Source organism: Saccopteryx bilineata, chromosome 3 (genome assembly GCF_036850765.1).
Source record: "Saccopteryx bilineata isolate mSacBil1 chromosome 3, mSacBil1_pri_phased_curated, whole genome shotgun sequence".
In the NCBI taxonomy this organism is placed as follows: domain Eukaryota; kingdom Metazoa; phylum Chordata; class Mammalia; order Chiroptera; family Emballonuridae; genus Saccopteryx; species Saccopteryx bilineata.
Window position 1 is genome coordinate 16,832,495 of NC_089492.1, and position 22,076 is coordinate 16,854,570.

The 22,076-nt window shown below is 41.9% G+C and overlaps 1 protein-coding gene across 4 annotated transcripts in view; it reads left to right on the top strand.

Moving 5' to 3' along the window:
- The window catches only part of ENPP2 (ectonucleotide pyrophosphatase/phosphodiesterase 2), a 104,496-nt gene extending 88,137 nt beyond the window's left edge, over nucleotides 1–16,359 (top strand). For all 4 annotated transcript variants that reach the window (XM_066265765.1, XM_066265766.1, XM_066265763.1 and 1 more), the window contains 6 exons: nucleotides 3,194–3,330; nucleotides 4,650–4,785; nucleotides 5,511–5,588; nucleotides 8,677–8,809; nucleotides 10,219–10,375; nucleotides 15,760–16,359. In XM_066265765.1, coding sequence (XP_066121862.1) covers nucleotides 3,194–3,330; nucleotides 4,650–4,785; nucleotides 5,511–5,588; nucleotides 8,677–8,809; nucleotides 10,219–10,375; nucleotides 15,760–15,930 — 812 coding nt within the window. In that variant the 3' untranslated portion in view covers nucleotides 15,931–16,359. The remainder of the gene's footprint in view (nucleotides 1–3,193; nucleotides 3,331–4,649; nucleotides 4,786–5,510; nucleotides 5,589–8,676; nucleotides 8,810–10,218; nucleotides 10,376–15,759) is intronic.
- Nucleotides 16,360–22,076: the final 5,717 nt, after the last annotated feature.

The following is a 22,076-nucleotide window of genomic DNA, read 5'->3' on the forward strand; positions in this document are numbered from 1 at the left end:
TTCAAAAGCAGAGGCTCTCAGGCTTGTCTCCGGGTGGCTGGCCTCAAGACAGAGAGCTTATGTGTCCAAAGACAGAGATTCAGGTACACTTCTTATGGTTCAAGTTAAGGACATCTGCTAAACAGAAATGCAGTGGGTGGCTTGCCCACGATGTCATGTAGAGTAGCAGAGTCAGGCTGCAACCAAGAGTCTGTGGTCCTTTGATACTGTGATACACTGGACAAGGAAAGTCTACATTTTGATTCTGGATTTTCAAGTTTGTATTTCTTACTGCAAAAATTATTTTACCTCTTTCCTAGATGAGATGATGATGCTTCAGAAAAACCCAAGTAGATTCTTTGGGTCAGTTGGAGATCTTGGTTAGACTAGGAAACTGTTGAAACCACTACATTGTTTTTTTCTTTTTCTTCATGTCATAGATGCCCAGTTAACAACTGAGAAAAAGTTAGTTCATATGATCTATTTGTGCTTCAGTTATGTGCCCCAATCTGCACTTATGCATAGCTTGGAAGCTCTGATGTGTACATTTCTAAAGAAAATTGAGTCTTTATATGCAGAGCATAAGAATGACTAGGATGGAGAAGCTTAATGGGAAATCTTTCAGGAGAAACTAAATCGTAGATGCCTCTGCATTTTTTGTCCCTTCTCTCCTTCTCCTCTTGTGTCTCTTCCATGTGGATTGATCAATGTGACCATATTATTTGTCATCCACTTTTGGGTAGGTAGAGGGGCACTATTAACAGTTATGTCAGGGCAACAGGCATAAACAGGGATGTGGACCTGACTTAGCTTCCTGTGTTCTGTGAGGACTGTACTGATGCCCCCTCACTCCCATCTGCAGCATTCATAGTGCTGTGTTCCCAGTGCGCTCCATAGACATCTCTGATACAGTGCGCCCTGTTGGTCTCTCCCCTTGAACTGGGATCTTTTGGGGGTGGGTGGGAGGGGGTTGTTCAGAGGGAGTTTGGTAACAGAGACAGAGAGATTCAGAGAGAGGGACAGATAGGAACAGACAGACAGGAAGGAAGAGAGATGAGAAGCATCAAGTCTTCATTGTGGCACCTTAGTTGTTCATTGATTGCTTTCTCATATGTGCCTTGACCGAGGGGCTACAGCAGACTGAGTGACCCCTTGCTCAAACCAGTGACCTTGGGCCCAAGCTGGTGAGCCTTGCTCAAATCAGATGAGCCCATGCTCAAGCTGGTGACTACGTGGTCTCGAACCTGGGTCCTCCGCATCCCAATCCAACGCTCTATCCACTGTACCACCACCTGGTCAGGCAAACTGAGCTTTTTGAGGAAAAGAGCTCTATTTTAATTATCTTTGCCTAGTATCTCTATTCGATAGCCCAAGGCCAGTCACAAAGAAAATACTCAGTAAATGTTGGATGAGAGGTAATACATTAATAAAACATTAGAAGGTAGACGAGTGACAGGATCAGTGGAGAAATTATTCCTGGTGGAGAGGGAATCACATTGTATAAAAACATAGACTTTCTAATGTCCATGAACTGAGTGCTGCAAATAAGTCAGCCACCGTGGAAGGGAGTGTCATGTTGAAAAATGTCAATGAATGAGGAGGCCTGAAGGGGCCAGAGTTGGCAGAGTCCATACATAGATTGTCCCAAACTATTGTTTGGTGGCTGCTCTAAGGAGGGGTGTGGCTCGAAGAAAACAGCTGCTGTTGTCTCTTAAAGGAAGAGACTGGGTGCTAGGCTTGCATTTAAACCTGGAAGAATGTGTTTGGTAAGCACTTAAACTTGAATGGTAAAAAGAGAATAGCTTCTCAAAAAATTTTGATACTTCTGCTTCCAGCTGAAACCAGGAAATTCAGAGGCATCAAAAATGAAAACAAGGAAAACGTTAATGGATATTTTGAACCTAGAAAAGGTTTGGTTTGAGTTTCGAAGGAAAGTCTTGCTTGGTTTACTGGCCCCCAAGAACCACTGTTTTGATTTGCTGGCTTTTTTTGTTGTTGTAGTTGTTCATTCTATTTCACTTATATAATGTTATCATATTATGTTTTAATTCTTAGGGGTGGGTCCCTAAATTTGGCAGCTTAACCAAGGCTTCTAGATTTACTGCAATGCAATGAGCAACCCCCCTGCAAGGGGCTGTGCTGTAACAGTATGGTCCGCTTTGCCTCAAATAAGAAGTTCTACTTGGGGAAGGTCTTGCAAAGCATTCTACAAAGAGTTTTCTGTTATTTGCATAGACTGGTAATACTTTAATTAAAGCAACATGTATAAATAATTTAATAAGTGATTGCCAGAAATGATTTTCTCTAATAAAAATAATCAAAATTGTTTTTAATGATCACTTAGGGAATTGTGAATTGCCTAAAACTCCATACCTCAATCTTGAAATATTGTGGTTCTGTAAGACCTCAATTTCCAAGAATCTATGGAAGTTCTGAACTGGGCAGATCGAGCTGCGAACAAACACTCGTGGGTTTTGGAATGAAAGTCTGCACACCAAACTCTTATCTCTTCTTCCTAAAAGAGGGAGATATCAGACAAAAGAGCTTTCCCTCTATGTTCTGGGGTCTTAGCTGAGTTCTTTAGTAACTGATGACCTCCCTCTTCTGTCTTTAAAGAATGCTCATGAATGTCCACTTATTTTATCTATACATGTTCCTTTAAGTTTTTACCTTAAGAGTTCTCCTCCTTGTGACAAAGCTGCTTACTTTAAATGCTCATTACTGCTCACCGTTTATGCTGAAATAATGTGTATTTGAGTTGCTGTTTGCAACTAATGATCCAAGGGTGCCTTCCTCTTAATTAAATCATTGGTTAATTTGATGTGCCTTTTCAGGGGTCAAGTGAATTAATTCCACAAAAATCAACCCTATTGACTGCTCATTCAGCTGAATCATTTTAACATCTGCTAACCACGTTTCCTTCCTATACAGATTAAAATCCTTTGCCACTAAAAAAGAAAGCATTGGAATAAATATAGCCTTTGCATTATAGTGTTGATAACTGTAAGCCTTGATCCATGCTTAGGTGATCAGATAAGCCACAAACGTGATAGGAGAACTCACTTGATTAAATTAAGGAGAAGGAGCTCTACATTATTACAATAATAAGTAAGCAAGCAAATTTTGGACAACTGAACTCTCTTCCAATATTTTTTTTAACACTTGACGTAAAGTTTAATTTGTGGTTAATACGGTTTGTTTGTTTCTTCCCTAGAGAGACACCTCCTCTATGGGCGCCCTGCAGTGCTGTATCGGACAAGATATGATATCTTATATCACGCAGACTTTGAAAGCGGTTATAGTGAGATATTTCAAATGCCACTCTGGACATCATACACTGTTTCCAAACAGGTCATTGAGAAACTAGGTTTTATAAGATTCTTCATGTGATTACCCTGCTTGCATTTGTATAATAATTGCTTGCATAACAGAATTTTGCCTTAGAAAATATTTTAATTTTTCCTGATGAAAAACAATCCCATGTTGGATCTGTTGCAAGATGTTTGGAACTAGACTTTATGCAATCCTCTCATAACTTTATGATGATATGTTAAATATCAAAGGGGACATAATAATTTTTCCAGTTTCATTTACTTCGCTTGTTATTGCCCAATAGCTACAGAAGTCACCAAGATTTGTTTGGTTTAACATACTTTGTTAGAGTAGTTTTAGGCTTATAGCAAAGTGGAGTGGAAAAGACACAGTTTCCATATACCCTCCCCCCACAGCCTCCCCACTATCAGCATTCTTTTTATTTTCGAGGGAGAGGAAGGGAGATAGAGAGACAGACTCCAGAATGTGCCTCAGCGATCTACCTGGGAAGCCCCCTATGAGGCAGTGCTCTACCCATCTTGGACCATTGCTCAGCAACCAAACTATTTTTAGTGCCTGACATAGAGGCTCTGCAGAGCCATTCTCAGTGCCTGGGACCAACTTGCTCAAACCAATCTAGCCATGGCTGCAGGAGGTGAAGAGAGAGAGAGAAGGAAGATGGGTGGAGAAGCAGATGGTTGCTTCTCCTGTGTGCCCTGACTGAGAATCAAACCCAGGACTTCCACATACTGGGCCAATGCTCTACCACTGAGCCAACCAGCCACGGTGTCTATTTGCTTCTCAAAAAAGTTTTATATTGGAGTTTCAGTTTTAATGAAGATGAGTTATGTTTAGATCAAGGATTAGAAATGTTTATTTGGCAGTTGAGAGTATGTTTTTAATTTCTGAATACAACCAAGTGTTTCCACTACTCCAAGCACAGCTTCTTGTTCATTGTACCATGTGTATGCACGTCTATCCTGGTACATACAATATGTAGATGCAGTCTTTCTATTTCTAGAGAGCAAATCTGTATTCTTTCTTAGGATATTATTTTTAAACGTGTTCTGTGGAATCCTATTTATTATTTCAACAGTGGGATTCCTGGCTTTATTATTGATTTGAGTTCTGCTAAAAAGATAAGAACTTGAAAATTACTGGCTTATTGTATTTAAAACTGAGGTCTTGGGAGGATTTTTGGGTTTTTTTAGGAGTCAGAATGTCAGAATATGAGCTATAGTAAAATCTAGAGGGGTTGCGATCCTGGCTCTTCCAGAGCTCTCTGGTTTCTGTGTGTCCCTTTGGTTTGATGTTGTCTTTGTGATGACATTACTGACTACCTCTGACTCACCACACAGGCTGAGGTCTCTGGCATCCCTGAGCACTTGACCAACTGTGTCCGTCCTGATGTTCGTGTGTCTCCAAGTTTCAGTCAGAGCTGTTTGGCCTACAAAAATGATAAACAGATGTCTTATGGATTTCTCTTCCCTCCTTGTAAGTTATAGAGCACCAGGATCTTCCCATCCTAGCAGAGTGTAATTTTGTGGAGTCTGGAGTGTGCAACGTGGTGTTTAAGGCTTCAGTGGTTTTCAGGCTTCCTTCAGGAGAGCTGCTTCAGACAGAGGAGATGAGCTGCCCTGCGATCCTTCCAAAACTGACCAGCAGAGAGACCTGGCTTCTGCAAATCCTACTCTCCGAGGGGTCTATTGTGCAAGGGGATATTCTATGTGCCCCCTCCTGTTATTACTGAGAATTTGAAAGAGAAATAGTAAATCATGAAGACATTATTATGGAAAGAACACTATAGAGGTGTTCTTATCTCTTAAGGATACATGAAGCCATTTAATTATCTCTCATTACCTTGATGATGGTTTTTTAAAAGTCCGGATTAACTGATGAAATAAAGGACTACTTTGCATATATTTAGTAGACCCAAGATAGGTAGGAAGAAAAGGCATTGTAAAAAAATTTTGAAATGTCACCCCATTTACATTAATAAAAAATTAAAAAAAAAACATTTTTGAGAGAGAACTATTGAGTGAAAGGAAGAGATTGAGTGGGAGGGGAAGTAGGAAATTCCGTGTAAAGGAAGGACTGAGGGAGAGAAGAAAGAGGAGAGCCTTCCCTTCAGGCTGTTTGGACCATTTTAGAAGATTGAGTGTTTTATTGCTATAGGTTTTTGGTTAATAATGGACACTGTTTGTTTTATTAATGTTTAGATCTGAGCTCTTCACCAGAAGCCAAATATGATGCATTCCTTGTAACCAATATGGTTCCAATGTATCCCGCTTTCAAACGTAAGTCCAATGTTTACTGAGTAAACTAGTATTTATGAAAAAAAGATCTCTAAATGTACCACTTAACTTTTCTACCTTTATATTCCCTTTTGGGCTTAGCCTTTATGATATTTGAAGTGCTTTCATGTAAACTCTCTACTGTTCATCTACAATATGAATTTGTAAGAGAGGTGAGCAGGTTCTTTATCCATTGTTTATAATTAAAAAATTGAATCGCTAGCAGTGACCCAGATCATGAATGGTAGAAGCTGAACTAGACCAGTTTGTGTTTTTCTTTAATCTGGTTTTCTTTCTATTTCAGTGCTCCGTATGTGGCTGCTTAAATAGGGGCTTTTCTGTATTTTGGGGGTCACTTGACATTTAACAGCATCTACATTTATTTATTGAATGTTCCGGTAAAAGCTACTAATCCCTCTCTCCTTCAGGGTGATGTTGTATTCTGAATGTTGATCTTGAACCTAGTAAGAGCTGACTTGTCTTCTGAATCATTAGAATACCAAATTCAGATATTCTTAGAGCTTTGCAAATTATTTTAGGTTCTCTGACCACTCATTATTTTTTTGTACAGGACGTAAATATTTGTGGTTGATAGCGATGCTGTGATTGATAATAAGCACAATGAGCCCTGGGCCAGATACTGGGTTCTAGTCCTAGGAGGATGGACCTCTAAGCTATGTGATCATAGAAATGCCATTTAACTTCCCATTTGTAAAATTATGAGATCTGATTGCATGACTTCTATGGTTTATATGTAGATTAATGACTTGTCCATTAGCCAAAAAAATCCATTTTCTATTTCTGATAACAAATAATTCATTTATTCACCCATTTATCCACCCATTTACTCATCCATCCATGTAGTTGAACATGGAGAAAGCATTATGGAGTAGCTTTTATCTCCGTTTAATTTCCTTACCGTGAGCAGACCTGCCTGCTTACAGGACAGACAGGTAAAGCAAGCATCACTACCTCCCTGGTGCAGGAGCAATGGGCTATGTTACTGGACTCTCAGAGATGAGATAAAGCCTCAAAATAGGACTCATGGGACAAATGATTGTAGAAGATCATCTGCAGTGGCAGGCCTCCCCAACCTGACATGGTGAAACGGCCAGCATGGTTTAGAGGGAACAAATATTTATTTGATGTCCTCAGTCAGTAAATGAAGGTTTATTCAAAGGTGGAATCCATTGCTTATGAGTGAAAAATTAAAGTACACTCTTAAAAGGTTTACTGGTTATTCTCCGACCCCACTGAGAAATGTTTCAGAAACCCACTTCAATACATTTGTCATAACGTTACACGAAGTGCAGCTTAGCTGGATTTCCACAAATCAGGGTTTCCTGGATGCCTTTATTCACACTGATGCCTCTCTGCTCAAGCAGTAACAAAGGAAACGCGGTGCCACCCAAGGCTGGTGTGGCAGGGGGCCCTGCTGAGGGCTCACAGTGTTCAGGGGAAGGGTCGTTCCCATGCCACCTTTCTGTGGGTTTGGCCCTGTGATTGTGCTCATTGTTATTTCTGTCCCTCCTTGCCTCTTCTGTTACTATGCTTAAGTTAACGTTTGAGCTTCTGTTCCACGGTCCTTTCTTTATTGCAAATAATTACCTGTGGTTTTTTGGCTCTGTGGGGGCTGCTCTTTCTCAGTCAAAGTATCAGAAGATATCAGAGAAGTTGAAGTACTCTGAGAAATACGGCCAAGTCTTTTGGCCTGGGGTGGGGGTCGGGGGAACACCTCATCAGTCCTGTGTAGAGGAGAGTGTAGTCAAATAGGACTTTTCACAACCAACCCATTGTTTGCCTCTCTCATTTTCTTGTTAGTCCTTTCTTTTGCCTTTCTCCTTTCTCATTCAGCTCTTTTCCTGCCCCTCAGCTCAGTTGTAATGCTAACTGGAGCCGGAGGGGACAGTTATGTCCTCTCCAGTGTGTGACCTGGAAGCCGAGACATAAATATTGGAGAAGGGACCTGACTCACGTGGGTCAGGGAATGGGTTTTCCAAGCAAAAGGAAGAGCAGATGCAAAAGTTTGGTTGGGAATGAGTCGGCAAGGCTGTGGACAGAAAGAAAGCCACGTACCTGAGGGGGAAGGGATGAGAAGGAAGCCATGGAGGGAGGCAGGACCCCAGTGGAAAGCTGGGATTTTCTTCTAATTATGTACAGTGAGAACTCATCTGAAGTGATAGAAATGGGTGTTGGGGGGAGTGTGATACAGTCTGGTTTAAGGTGTAAAAGGATCCATTTATATAGATCCATTAATATAGGGAAGTAAGAGTTTCTTACAGAGAGCCCAGGAAGTAGTCTTTTGTAGCTTATTGCAGAGAGGATAGTGTCTTAGACCAGGGTGGATGCAGTGGAAAGGGTGAGAAGTGGCCAGATCAGATGACTGGGATATATTTTGGAAGTGGCCCCGACAGGACTTGTCTACATAGACATGAAGCAAGGGATGCCTCCGAGGATTTTGACCTGTATATCTGAGTGCGTGCTGGATGCCATCAACTGTGCTGGAGAAGCCAAGAGTTGGAGCAAGATTGGGAAGGATAGTCAAGAACTCTATTTGGATAAATTTTTGCTCTACATTGTTAGTAGGTATTCAAGTGGACCATGAGTTGGGTAGTTGGGTAGCATGCCTGCAGGTCTGTCATGGCTAGAGACTGGGGAACTAGCATACTTATGAGATCAGGAAGGATTAAAAAGTAGATTAAAGCCTTTTTTTCAATTTCTCAAAAATAGGGTACTTCCTCTTTTCTACATACTGTTCCCCACTGCTTGGAATTTTCGGTCTTCATCTCTTTGCCTAGGAAATACCCACTTGTCCTTCAAATCTCAACTCAGTAACCATGTCTTCTGCAAATACTTCCCTGAATGATTGGGCTAGGGTCAACTCTCCCTACCGGTGGGTCCATATCTTTCTCTTTGCTGATTTGTGAAAGATACATGCACAGCTAACACTTTAGGATGGACTCTTCTCCAGAATCACGACAGTTCCATTGACCCTTGGCTTGTGATTTGTGGCTTGTAGAATGCACCCTAGAGAGAATTTAGCCAAAGCAAGGAGTTTCGTTCATGAAGAACTGATTTTGTCTTTGCACAGGAGTTTGGAATTATTTCCAGAGGGTACTGGTGAAGAAATATGCTTCAGAAAGGAATGGAGTTAACGTGATAAGTGGACCCATCTTTGACTATGACTACGATGGCTTACATGACACACAGGACAAAATCAAACAGTAAGCTTTTCATTCCCACTCAGTGTGTGTGTTTTTTTCATTTCCCATTTTGTACTCAAGACTATTTTTCAGATTCACGTACTGGACTAGAGCTGATACCCCTGAAACCTTTTGTCTTTGATTCTGCTTGTGATTTTGCCACTTTTTTTTTTAGATTTTTTCCTAAACATGACATGGATGGTTGGAATGGATTTGGGTTTTGTGGTAAATAAATGTACTTTCCTGTTCCAAGAAAGAAAATTTACCAAAAGATTAAAAAAAAATTTTTTGGGTCATTTATTCTTCAATAGCTCTTTTGTGAAAAGATGATAATTTTCACTTATCTTCATTATTTGGAGAGTACTTTTAGAATCCTTTAGATTTTTCTGGGTTAGTACCTCTCAGTGGGAAATTGCATATAAACTTTCATTGAATCTAGCATCTGTCCTTCTCTGTGGTAATATTGGGGATGTAATAGGATAAGAGTATAGCCTGGTGGAGAAGGCAAGAAGATACAAATACAGCAAGTTCATAATTTCATCATTTACTTTTATACATGCATGAAGCAGTCAGAACACCACAAAGTATAAGAGATTTTAATTGTGGTTCACAGATAATTAGATAAAATGCTATTTTTCTCATATAGGCAACTAATAAAGTCATTCATAAGTAAAATTTCATTGTAACTATACATTTATTTTATTGATGATCATTGTTTTAGTTTTTTTGCCATAATTATGTTATCAGTTTCATCATAATTTTAATATTTTGAAAATGATTAAAATTAAGATAATAGAACAGTAGGTAAGGAACTGATTTCTGTACTTCATTCTACTGGAAAAGATTTTTATACCTCTAGGCTTATTGCTACTAGTGTTTTAGTAGGTGGGTTCTCTGCACTCAGTCAGGATCTTACTGCAGCTTGAAAGGGCTATTATTCCCCCAGCTTCCGTGTCTCCTCTCTCTGGCCCACATTACACAACTATGAAAGTTATTTCCCTGAAATGTGGATTTCGTAACGACAGTCCCTAGCACAGAAACCTCCAAAAGAGTGTTACTGCCTCAACAATAATGCCAGACTCCTCCACTTGGCACTCAGAACGCTCCATAATTCGGACCTGATTGACTCCTCCAGCTTACATTTCTACCACATTGATCTGTTATTCACCATGTCCAGCATCCAAGTCCATGTCCAACATTCAAGCTGTTTTCTTCGCCTGGAATAGCTTTTTTGCTCTGCCAGGTTGAGAGAGACGAGGAGTCTAGGCAGCAAAGATCTTACATTCAAAGAGAGAGAAGTGGGCTAGTGCTTAGAGGAGAAAAATGATTCAGTTGAGTAGGAATTAATTTTAGTGGCCTAGGCAACTGTCACCCGTCACCACTCAACAAAGAAAGGTACTAGCTGAGTTGTAATTACCCTCCTGTTGCAGGTACGTGGAAGGCAGCTCCATCCCCGTTCCTACTCACTACTACAGCATCCTCACCAGCTGCCTGGATTTCACTCAGCCTGCAGACAAGTGTGACGGCCCCCTCTCCGTCTCCTCATTCGTCCTTCCTCACAGGCCTGACAACGACGAGAGCTGCAATGTGAGTTCAAAGAGGGCCCTTTATGTGCTGACATCATTCATCTCTCCTTTTCAATTTATGTTCCCCCTGTTGAACTAGACCATACTTATTATAAAACATTTGGACTGTACAGCCAAGTGGAAAGAAGAAAGGACCCAAACAAAAGTTTGCTTAACACTTAGGGACTGTGTGTTCTAATGGCTTTTTAGTTTTCAATGCAAGAGTGTGGGTGGATGTGTGCATGTGCATTTAACATGGTTCTGTTTATGTTTTCTAGTTTGACAAGTGATAAAAGTGCCTGAGTGTTTTCAGTTTGGCAAAAGACATAGATATTATTAAAAAAAAAAAAAGAGGAAAGTAGCAAAATTTTGATAATTATTGAAACTAAGTAAGAGCTCACAGGAACTCGTCATATTATTCTCTCTACTTTTGCGGATGTTTGGAAATTCCCATAATAAAAACATTTTTGAAAGACACATACACAAGGGAATATATACTTTACAAATCAGAATTCACTTGCTACTAATTATGAGAGTAGGTCACCCCGTTCTCAGAGAGCACAGATGACTCCTGATTCTCTTATTCCCCCATGGAGGCAGAATGGCATGATGGAAACCCCAGGTGGGTAGATAGGAGCCATGACGCATGCTATGCTCCTGGCCCTGCGCTAATTCTGCACTCAGGGGCAAATCTTAGAGTTACTCCCAGACTCACTAATGTGAGTGAGAGTCTGTGCTCCAAGGCTGATTTTAGAACTAATAGTCTTCATGCTCTTGTTTCATGTACTGAAAGGAACAGAAATAAAATCTACCAAAGAGCATTTATAATCAGTAAGTGTGACCCGAATCCCTAACTTGTGTGAGGTACTCTGGGAGAAACAGCAGTGTGTTAAACATAGTCACCACTCTAGGCGGCCTTTGGTGGGGGAGAGCAAATGAAACAGGTATAGAAATGGCTACATTGAAAGGCAGAGTGCCACAGAATGGCTTCAACAGAGATGATCAGCTTCATGGCCAATGTGGCTTTTGGACAATGGCTTCAGTTATAAGAGAAGATTGAGGCTATGAATATCCAAAACCAAATAAGAGATGCAGGAAAAAAGAAAGAAATTTGAAATATGGCCATGAAAGCTAATCTAATTTGGCCAGAATATTGGAAATGAGAGTTAATAGTGGGAGGTAAAGTTTTATTTTCTTCCAATTTTCAACTACAGTGGACATTCAATATTACGTTAGTTTCAGGTATACAACACAGTGATTAGACATTTATATAACTTAATATGTGGTCACCCCAATAAGTCTAGTGCCCATCTGGCGCCATACCTAGTTATTGCACTGGCGTAAAAATGGACTATATTCTCCATACTGTACCTTACATCCTCATGACTGGTTTTCTATCTGGCAATTTGGATAAGGTTTTAAAACTTGCTTGAAATCAAATCTAAAATAAAAGAAATCGTAATAATAGTCATCGGAGCAGCAGTAGCGGCTGTTGCCTTTCATTGAGGACATGTGACCATCCAAGTACTGTGCAGGTCCTTTACATAGATCATTTCTAATTATCTAATTACCCTATAAGGCAGGGAAAGATGCTCTCCCTGAACCTCTTTTATTAACTCTTGAGAAACCTATCGCTCATAAAGAAAAAGTGTGTTGGCTGATGACCTACTTAGGCAGTAGGAGAGCAGACCTGTAGGTTTCAGGCCTCTGGCCTCAGAGGCCCACCCTCTTTCAAGTTTCTCAGATCTCCCTGGGAACCTTAGGGATTTTCCTTACCGCACGGTCATTAGAAAGCCATGTAATGTTTAAGCGTAAGAGCAACATTGTAGGCTCTGCTTTCGGAGATAAAGTTGAATGGAAGGGGATCTAGCGTGGTGCTCAGTGGCCTTTGGCGAGATTCATGGCATTGAAGTAACAACTTGAACTGGGGTTGTGGTCTTGGAAATTGAAAGAGAAACGGGGGGGGTGGGGGTGGCAGCCGTTTTATACCAGGAAGAGGAGCATTCAGATCTTCTAAATAATTGGATGGGAGGTGGAGAAAGAAGGAGGCTGGTAAGAGTGATGAGTTGTCATCAACTTAGGGGCTTGACCTTCTCAATTTTGATTGTTTATCACCACAAAGATTCACTAAAGGTGTACCAGAAGAGTGGAATGCCTCTGTATATAAAACATGATATACCTTCTGTGAACTTCAGATTTACTAAACACTTGTTGTGGGGAGGTAAAATTTTTTCAGAAAAGTAAACACATATATAGAATGAAATTCCAAAATTGCTGTGCATCTTTAAGATGAAATCGAAACTGGGAAGAACATTTCAGACTCATAATGGGCTGTTTTGTTTAAGGTTTACCTAAATTCCTAGGGAGTATAATTTCAAGCTCCTCTCTCATTAGGGGAATTTGGTGATGGGATAATTAAAAAATGTTATTCTCAATTCAGGTCAAATCAGTTCTTGAGTCACCTTTAGCAAATTTCTCATCTGACAAATGAAATCCACTTACATCCTCATAGGTTTTTCTCTTCTTCCTGGTTCCTGACTCTGCGTAGAGCTTAGCAGTGTTTCTTGTAGCATTCATGGCCAGCAAGCTTTTTATTGCAGAACCCACTATCTACATAAAAACCTGTCATTGCTTTGATGCTCACCTTAAAACTACCAGTCTTTGGACTGACTGGTGGTGGTGCAGTGGATAGAGTGTTAACCTGGGATGCTGAGGTCCCAGATTCAAAACTCCGAGCTCACCAGCTTGATCATGGGCTTATCTGGCTTAAGCACAGGCCCTCCAGCTTAAACGTGGGGTCACTGGCTTGAGTGTGGGATCATTGACCTGACCCCATGGTTGCTGGCTTGAAGCCCAAGGAGGTCACTGGCTCAAGCCCATGGTTGCTGGCTTGAACAAGGGGTCACTGGCTTGGCTAAAGCCCCCAGTCAAGGCATGTATGAAAAAGCAATCCATGAACAACTAAAGTGCCTCAACTACAAATTGATGCTTCTCATCTTTCACCTTTCCTGTCTGTCTCTCTAAAACAAAAACAAAAACAAAAACAAAACAAACATAAAACACTGCCAGTATTTGAATTCACAAACTCAATTAGGATAAAGTCAGGTATAAAAGCAGGTGAAGAGTAAATTTTTATAGTAGTAGACACAATAAGCAAGTTCATGGACTATGCTTTTGTTTGCATTAATGTTCTAAGTGATTTATTATTAAAATTTTCCTTTCTTTCTTTGTTCCTTTGGTGCACATGAACATTTATTTGAATTTTTTTTTAGTTTTGCATTTTACACTAGAGTCTCCCTCAGCAAATACTTCTGCAGATTGCCAGCTAACATCAGGTCGAAGACGTTTTTGTCATTTGTAGCATAGTTAGTATTTCCTAATGATTAATTCAAGGCTAGATTTTAGCATGTAAGAACCAGAAGAAAACATCCCTCAAATGAATCTGGCAAATCACTTCCCAAGGAGAGAAATAGCAAAAGATAGATTTTCCCCTGAGTTCTTAAAATCACAGCTGGCCATTATCTAAATTAGGGAAAAAACTTTTCACCGCTTGTCTCCACATTCAAATGACTGCATTCACAAAGCAGCAAGTAGACTTACTGACCATTGAAAATCAAATAAATGAGTTGAATATGAAACTTCTCCCAAAATATATCTTTATGCTTACTCTGCTTACTTTGAGGGGGTCTTGCAGGGTTTAGAGACCTCCTACTTCGTTAATTATATGGTCACACTGGGGACTGGTCAGTACCGTTGTGGGTAGAGTTATATTTAGGTCTTTCCTTTCCTGTGAATCCCAGTGATCTTGGTTAGCTTAGGTTAAGAGGGTGCGGCGTGGAGGGTTAAAATCCTTACTTCCTCAGTCTGCAAAGCAATTTCTTCCTATTTCTTCATTTTGCCCAGGATGGCCGGGCATTAGTTTCCTGAACCAACACCCTCAGGGGACATATTTAGCACTGGCACAAGCTGCGGTAGGTCCCTGTCCAGGTCTGTGTGGGTTGGAGCTTTCCGAGAAAACCCATTGCAGGTTCTTGGGCTTTGGTTCATTGAGACCACTAGCGGTAAAAGAGTTGGGCGAGGGCATGTCTGCACATCCTCAGCCCTGGTACATGCAGCCACCCTTCAATTTGTAGAAGGACTCTGGGAAGCCATCACAATTCTGGGCACATTGGGTGGGATTATTTGCAAAGGTCTTTCTGCTTTATGTCTCCTGGTGGAAGGTAGGCATTCCTCCATAATTCTCAGAGCGCTCAGATTTTATTCTTGCTCTCAACTTCCCTCAAAAGTGAAAAAAACTATTGTTGAAATGTAAAGGACTGCTTCTCCTGAATTGCTTTTTAGTTTCGACTTAGACATGAAATAAATTGATGGGTGTGGGTCGTCTGAATGTCCTTCGTCTGGACTGTGTGCTGATGAGGCAGTTGTTGGCAAGTAGCTAAGACAGAAAGAGGTTTTCTTTCTTGGTTCTGTGCTGTTGTTTTCTTACTTTGCCTCCCTCCTCCCCCGCCCCTTGTTCCTTCCCCTCCTCCCTACCTCCCAGGGATGTGCTGAGGGCAGCGTTATCCTCCCTGTGAACCAGCGGAGGAACTGAAGCCTAGAGAGGCCCACTAGCTTGCCCAATGTCTCCCAGCCAGGAAGTGGTAGAGCCACGATTCCAACCCAGGTCTCTTGGGTCCCAAAGTCCCGGGGGTATTAGCTGAGCTGCTTCTAGTCAAACTCATTAACCAAATATCCACTCACTGCAATCGGGTAGATGATGTAGTTGATGTAGCAGGTTCTTCTGAAAGACTAGGAATGCACATGTATAATTTTGTGCATTGGGCACACGCTCTTCACTTTGCTGGGGAGGTAGGAGGGCATTCCAAATTACTTGTACTTTGTGCTCAACACTGTAATTTGACTGCAGTGAGAAGAAATGCATCACTGAATTTTCCAAGACCTTTAGTTTTCCGTCCTGGCTGGATGGCTCAGTTGGTGAGAGCGTCATCCCAAAGCACAGAGGTTGCGTGTTTGATTTTTGGTCAGGGTACTTACAGGAATGGATCAATGTTCCTGCTTCACTTTTTCTATCCTCCTCTCTTTCTCTCTAAAATAATATATTTTTTAAAACCTTCAGTTTTCCTAGTTGTGATTTATGTCATTGAGTCAAATGCCCTTTCACACCCCCGTCCCGTTTACTTAGTGCAGCTAATTGCTGTTGAAAGTGTTAGCAGCAGAGAGCCGGCCTTTGTGGCGCATTACTGACAGGGAGGCAGTGGGGTCGCAGAGGGACCAGGAGGGATGAAGCCACAGTGGCTCCGGGTGCAGGAGTGTGGAGAGGTCCTCTGTGGACTCGGAGCAAACTGACCGTCGGGAGCACCTCCTCTGGACCATTCTGACTGTGATTGTGTTCTGTTTCCATCGCAGAGCTTGGAGGATGAGTCGAAGTGGGTAGAAGATCTTATCAAGATGCACACGGCACGGGTGCGGGACATCGAACATCTCACCAGCCTGGATTTCTTCCGCAAGACCAGCCGCACCTACTCAGAAATCCTGGCACTAAAGACATACCTGCATACGTATGAGAGCGAGATCTGACTTCCTGACCCTCCGCAATGCAGTCGTATCAACCGGTGTATATTTTTATATTGTTTTTGTATTTATTAATTTGAAACCAGGACATTAAAAAAGAATGTTAGTCTTTTAATCCTGTACCAAATCTTATACATTACGCCTGGATGACTCCACTGTTCGTCCCTAACGCTTGGTTATGTAGTCTTGCGTCCTGTGTAGAGCTTGTATTAAATACTGCAGCTTGCGTTTTAGTGGAAGCTTCCAAATGGTGCTGCCAATTTGATATCTGCATTGAGGAAATCATCATTTTCCGATGCACAGTTGCCACATTTAGTCCTGTACTGTATTGAAACAGTGATTTTGTAAAGTTGCTTTTATTTACCGTTAATGATGACAGACATATTTAAGCCTTATAAACCAATCTTAAATATAATAAATCACTCATTCAGTTTTTTTTCTGGTTTTATTTGGCCTTTATTTTACTTCTGAATTAGAGTGTTTGCTTCTGGCATATTCATGCATGAATTGTATACATTCCCAGTATTGGGCCTTCTCCCTAGTTGAACATAGTTCACGCGGTCAGACAGGCATTCTCGATGCTCAGAGGAGCGGGATGAGAGGGTTCAGGAACATACATATCTATGAGAAACTGGGAGGGCAGAGGGGAAAGGAAACCAGAAAAACTCCTTAATATCCTTTCTCACTTAACCTCTTTTTCAAACATTTTGAAGTTTGGAACTATAGGTTCTTTTGACCAAGTTGGTTCAAAGCTCTAAGTATTAGACTCAACTGAGACTGTATTAAGCACCTACTCTGTATAAAGCCTCAACCTAAGAACCATGGAGCATATAAAGAGAATTAAGACAGTGGGATGAGTTACAGACATAAAAGTAAAATGAACCGATCAACTAGATACTAATAAGAGCCAAGTAAAAAGTTATAATAATAATACAGAATGATGGAAGGGTCCACATGGTGGGTGGGGTGATGTTAGATGAACCGGGGTGTGGCTTTCAATGATGATAAAGCCCGAAGAAAGGCAGTCATTCAGACATTCTCGGTCCTTCTGATTGTGTCACAGGGAAAGACTCACCTTAATGTTGTCATGTCTGTAACAGTTGCTAATCTCTTACTTTTTAAAAAAGAAAAGAGAACAGCATGTTGTTTTGTTTTCATTGTGTTAATTTTCATGGTTTCCCAGCCCTGGCCAGATAACTCAGTCAGTTAGAGCGTTGTGCCAAAGTGCAGAGGTTGCTGGTTCAATCCCCGGTCAGGGCACATACAGGAACAGATCAAAGTCCCCTTTCTCCCCCTTCCTCTCTCTCTAAAAGTCAGTAAGTAATTGATAAAAGTACAGTGGTTACCAGGGTGAGGGGAAGGGAGGAAGGAAGGGCTGGGGGGGATGGGAAAGGAGAGGGACTTAAAGAGAAACAAAATATAGGGTGACAGAAGAGGATTTGACTTTGGGTGATGGATATACAGCATAATTGACTGTCCAAATGATGTGGAGATGTTTTCTCTAAATTTGTGTATTCTGGTTACCAATGTCACCCTGTTAAATTTAATTGTCTAAAAAAATTTTTTTAAATAAATTTTCATGGTTTCCTTACATTTAAGATCAGTGAGATGGCCTTTAAATTTCTATACCTGTTTTTAAAAATTAAATTTAAAAAGGAAAACATGTCAAATAAACAATATACTAAACCAAAAGTAAGGCAGCTGCTGTGGGGATATGGGAGAAATCAGGAGAGTGGTAAGAGGAACACTGATGGTTGGGAGACAGCCACAGAATGCATTGGGAGAAGAGAACATGGAACACTGATGAGTAACTAGTAATACTAATGATAGCTATATTTATTGAGAAGCCACTATGTTCCAGGCCTGTCTCTAGCACTTTACATGCCTTGTCTGTAACCAATGAGAAGTGAGAAGCTTAGGGAAGATTTTATGGGAAGGGGAAGACCAAAGATGGGAAGGGAGAAGAATGTTTGAATCGGGCTTTGTAGTTTGAGATAAGCTAAAAGTTTGGTAGACATGAATTAGACTATGACTCATTCTTCATTCAATAGTCAGTAATGACTTATTGAGCATCTACTACTACATGCCAATACCTCTACTTGTGATTGGGGATAAATAGTAAATAAAATAAACATGGTTCTTGATGTTATAGAGCTTGTCCTTTAAGGGGATAAACAGACCCCTTCAAAAGTCCCCAATGTTTAGCTGTAACATGTGCTTTAAAAGAATTAAGCAGGTGCAGACTGACAAGGGGGTGGAAAAAGAGGAGCTCTGTAGATGACATCACAGCCAAGACTGGGAAGACAAAAACAGCTGGCCTCAAAAAGCGTAAGGACGAAAAGAAAGAACATGGCCAAGGACTGGGGGTTGGAAAGAGCTTGGAACGTGTGAGGGTCTGGGAGAAATCAGGTATGCCTGAGCACAGTGGCAAGATTGGTAGTGACCAGGTCAGTAGATCCTTCTAGGCCCTGTTGCAGCATTTAAATTCTATTTAAGTTCAACAGAAAATAATTGTGAATTCTCAGGTGTAACAAGATCTAAGATTTCAGTACATTGACTGCAATATTAAATAATTATATAGTATCATCTAAATATAATTCCACACAAAATATATCTGATGAGACAGAGTCCACCTATTAGATGCTGTAGTTCTGTCTCCCAATGGAAGTATTACAAAGGAGAAGGGTCGATTCTATTTTTTCCATAGTTACAAACTCCTTGCTTAGCTATGTTTCTGTATCATCTCAGACTGAACTCTTTTCAAAATAGGTTACACCCAAGATTTTTTGGGAGAGCAGTTGCAAATTTAGTTGAGTACTGCCGCTTTATTTTTATCTTTAGGTCAAGTCCTCCTTCTCATAAATAAACCCCATATCCAGAGAGAACATCAGCCCCTGTGTATTTCAGGTGAGTGGCTTTGCAGATAAACACATATCATTAATTGTGGGGCTATTTATGAAAGTCTCTGGAAGGACAGGGACTCTATTAAATGAGGTCTGGAAGACTATTTTAAGTTGGGGTATTTTTTTTTTTACTATTGAGACCTTGGTCCATTCATGCTTTCATTGAACACGTTGCCAACTTCTTGCTAGCATGGTGGCCCTGCTCTAGTGGATAGAGTCAAAACCCATCTTTCTAAAATGAGCTCATTATAAACAGTGTAAACCAGGAAATCAGCCACATCATTTCCCAAGGGCAAAAGATTCTCAATTGTTTTTTGAAGAGTTGTCTTTTTTTAAAAAATATCTGAACAAAAGTAATGTTTGATGCTATTTGGGTTTGCATGACTCCCCAAGAGCCACAGTCCCCAAATTCCAGTTCCCATTGTTCCCTGTGGTGGTTGGGAGGAGGCGGTGGTCAGTGAAGTCTGGATGATTCCTCCTGTGTGTGTTCGTCTTACTTCATCTGTCTCTCACTATCTCTCTGCTGAGTCAGGATCGGGATGCCTTGTGGGTGGGAAGTGGTGAAGGCGATGGGAATTCTCTCATGGCTTGGAGCAGGGGGACTGTGTGGGGCAGTGAGGAACAAGATTTAGATGTTTGAGTTTGTAGGCTGGGTAAATACATCTCTGCTGGAGGCCCAGCCAAGACTGGTGGCATTTCCTGTTCGGGCTGCATTTCTAGGAAGCTCTATTGGCCATAAAAACAGAATTGAGGCCCTGGCTGGTCGGCCTGGCGTGCGGGGGACCTGGGTTCGATTCCTGGCCAGGGCACACAGGAGAAGCGCCCATTTGCTTCTCCACCCCCCCCCCCCCCTCTCTGTCTCTCTCTTCCCCTCCCACAGCCAAGGCTCCATTGGAGCAAAGATGGCCCGGGCGCTGGGGATGGCTCCTTGGCCTCTGCCCCAGGCGCTAGAGTGGCTCTGGTCTCGGCAGAGCAACGCCCCAGAGGGGCAGAGCATCGCCCCCTGGTGGGCAGAGCGTCGCCCCTGGTGGGCGTGCCGGGTGGATCCCGGTCGGGCTCATGCGGGAGTCTGACTGTCCTCCCTGTTTCCAGCTTCAGAAAAATACAAAACAAACAAAAAAACCCAAAAAACAAAACAGAATTGAGTAGGTATTCCATCACCAAGAAGACTTATTTGGGAAAAAGAAAGGACTGCCACCTAGTGTGTGCAGACGTGGCAGATCACATGTGTGCACTGTACTGGACAAAGATGGAAGGGATACTCTACGGAGGAGAAGAAGAAGTTGGAGGGAGGAGCTAAAACATCGAGCTCTGTAGTGAACAGAGTTCTTTCTGTAGGGCTGTGGTGATGATACGGTGTGAGAACGTCTCCCATAAGTGCCAGCTCCTCCCACAAAACCTCCTGATTGGTTATGTCCAGGGTAAAGTCTCTGTCATAATTTTATCAGCGTATGACCTTGACCCCTCTAGGCAGGGATGCTCTGTTTTGCTTAAAGTTTCCAAGTGCATGTGATGCCCTAGAAAATTTTACTCTCTTGCTATTCGGAACAGGCAAATCTTCAGTCCCCACATGAACACTGGATCCTGTTCCTTCAGGTGGTTCTCTGCCTGCCTTTTGGTAGTTTTCTCACCCAGCACTCAGGCGCTGATTAGTGTTCCAGTGAACACTGAGACCCTCTGCAGCACTTTGGGAGAGGAAGACCGCCAGCGTTTTAGGACAGAAGCAAGGAGCCAGTCCGTGTGAGGCGGTAAAAACTGGAGATTTGTAGTTACATGACCTTGGGCAATTTAAAGTCAAAGTCTAAATTTTTCTCATGTAAAAAATAGCAACAATAATACCCACTTCTCAGAATTGGCATAAGAATTATAGCAGGACAGCTCACTGAAAACATAAGTTGGAAAAATGTTCCCTCCGTTTAGAACTCTGCCTCTCACCAAGAAAGGCATGCCCCTGAAGGGTGTCCTCTCAGCTTTGGGGCATTTTGCAGAGCTGGGGTAGGGAGCAGAAGCAGTTTGAAATGAATGGATTTTCTGTCTTTTGGGAAAAACTAAGCCCACTGAAGAGGTGAAAAGAAATAGCCATTAGAATGCCAAGAGAGAAAAAGACTTTTCCAGGGTTTCAGAATGGAGAGAGTCTGCGGACCTGGGCAGGTGGTTAGACTCCAGGTGTGCTGTATGGTTTTTTATTTATTTATTTATTTATTTATTTATTTATTTATTTATTTATATTTTTCTGAAGCTGGAAACGGGGAGAGACAGTCAGACAGACTCCCGCATGCGCCCGACCGGGATCCACCCGGCACGCCCACCAGGGGGCAACGCTCTGCCCACCAGATGCTCTGCCCCTCAGGGGCGTTGCTGTGCCGCGACCAGAGCCACTCTAGCGCCTGGGGCAGAGGCCAAGGAGCCATCCCCAGCGCCCGGGCTATCTTTGCTCCAATGGAGCCTTGGCTGCGGGAGGGGAAGAGAGAGACAGAGAGGAAGGAGAGGGGGGGGGTGGAGAAGCAAATGGGCGCTTCTCCTATGTGCCCTGACCGGGAATTGAACTCGGGTCCCCCGCACGCCAGGCCGACGCTCTACCGCTGAGCCAACCGGCCAGGGCCTGGATGGTTTTTTTAGAAAGTTGGAACTCTAGGCTCTGGGTGTCCTGGCCATACCTTGGAAACAGGGCATTGGCAAACCGCAAGGGACCTGGATCTATTTATGGTGAAGATGTGCACGTCTGTCACACTTCTCCCATCGTTTCCCATTTCCTAGATTCTGATGTGGCCCTGGGGAGAGATGGGATCCTCAATAAGGATGGAATGAAAACATCACATAAGCCACGTATGCTGGAAGCTTAGGGTAGAAATAAAATACAATTGATTGTAGGGGAATTAAGTTTTATTTCTTGTCAAGTGAGATCCTTACTTGCTACATTTGGAGAATGCTTGCTTAGCACCATGCTCGTTCCAAGTCAGGTGTTCAAAAAATATTAGTTAAATGAAATCAAGCTAGGAAAAATAATAACAAAAAAACAATGGAAGGAGCATTCCAAGAGGTAAGAGAAAGAACCAGGAAAGGGAGAGAGTATTGTGAAACCCAAGGATAGAGAGATTTCCAAATGGAGGAAGTGGCCAGTAATGTCAAATGCCAGAGGGAAGTTAGACGGGAATTTGAAAGCATCCATCGCATTTTGCAAGAAGACGGTCATCTATGACCTTCCTGGAAGCACATCTAATGAAGTGGTCTGAAAAGCAGCCAAGCTGC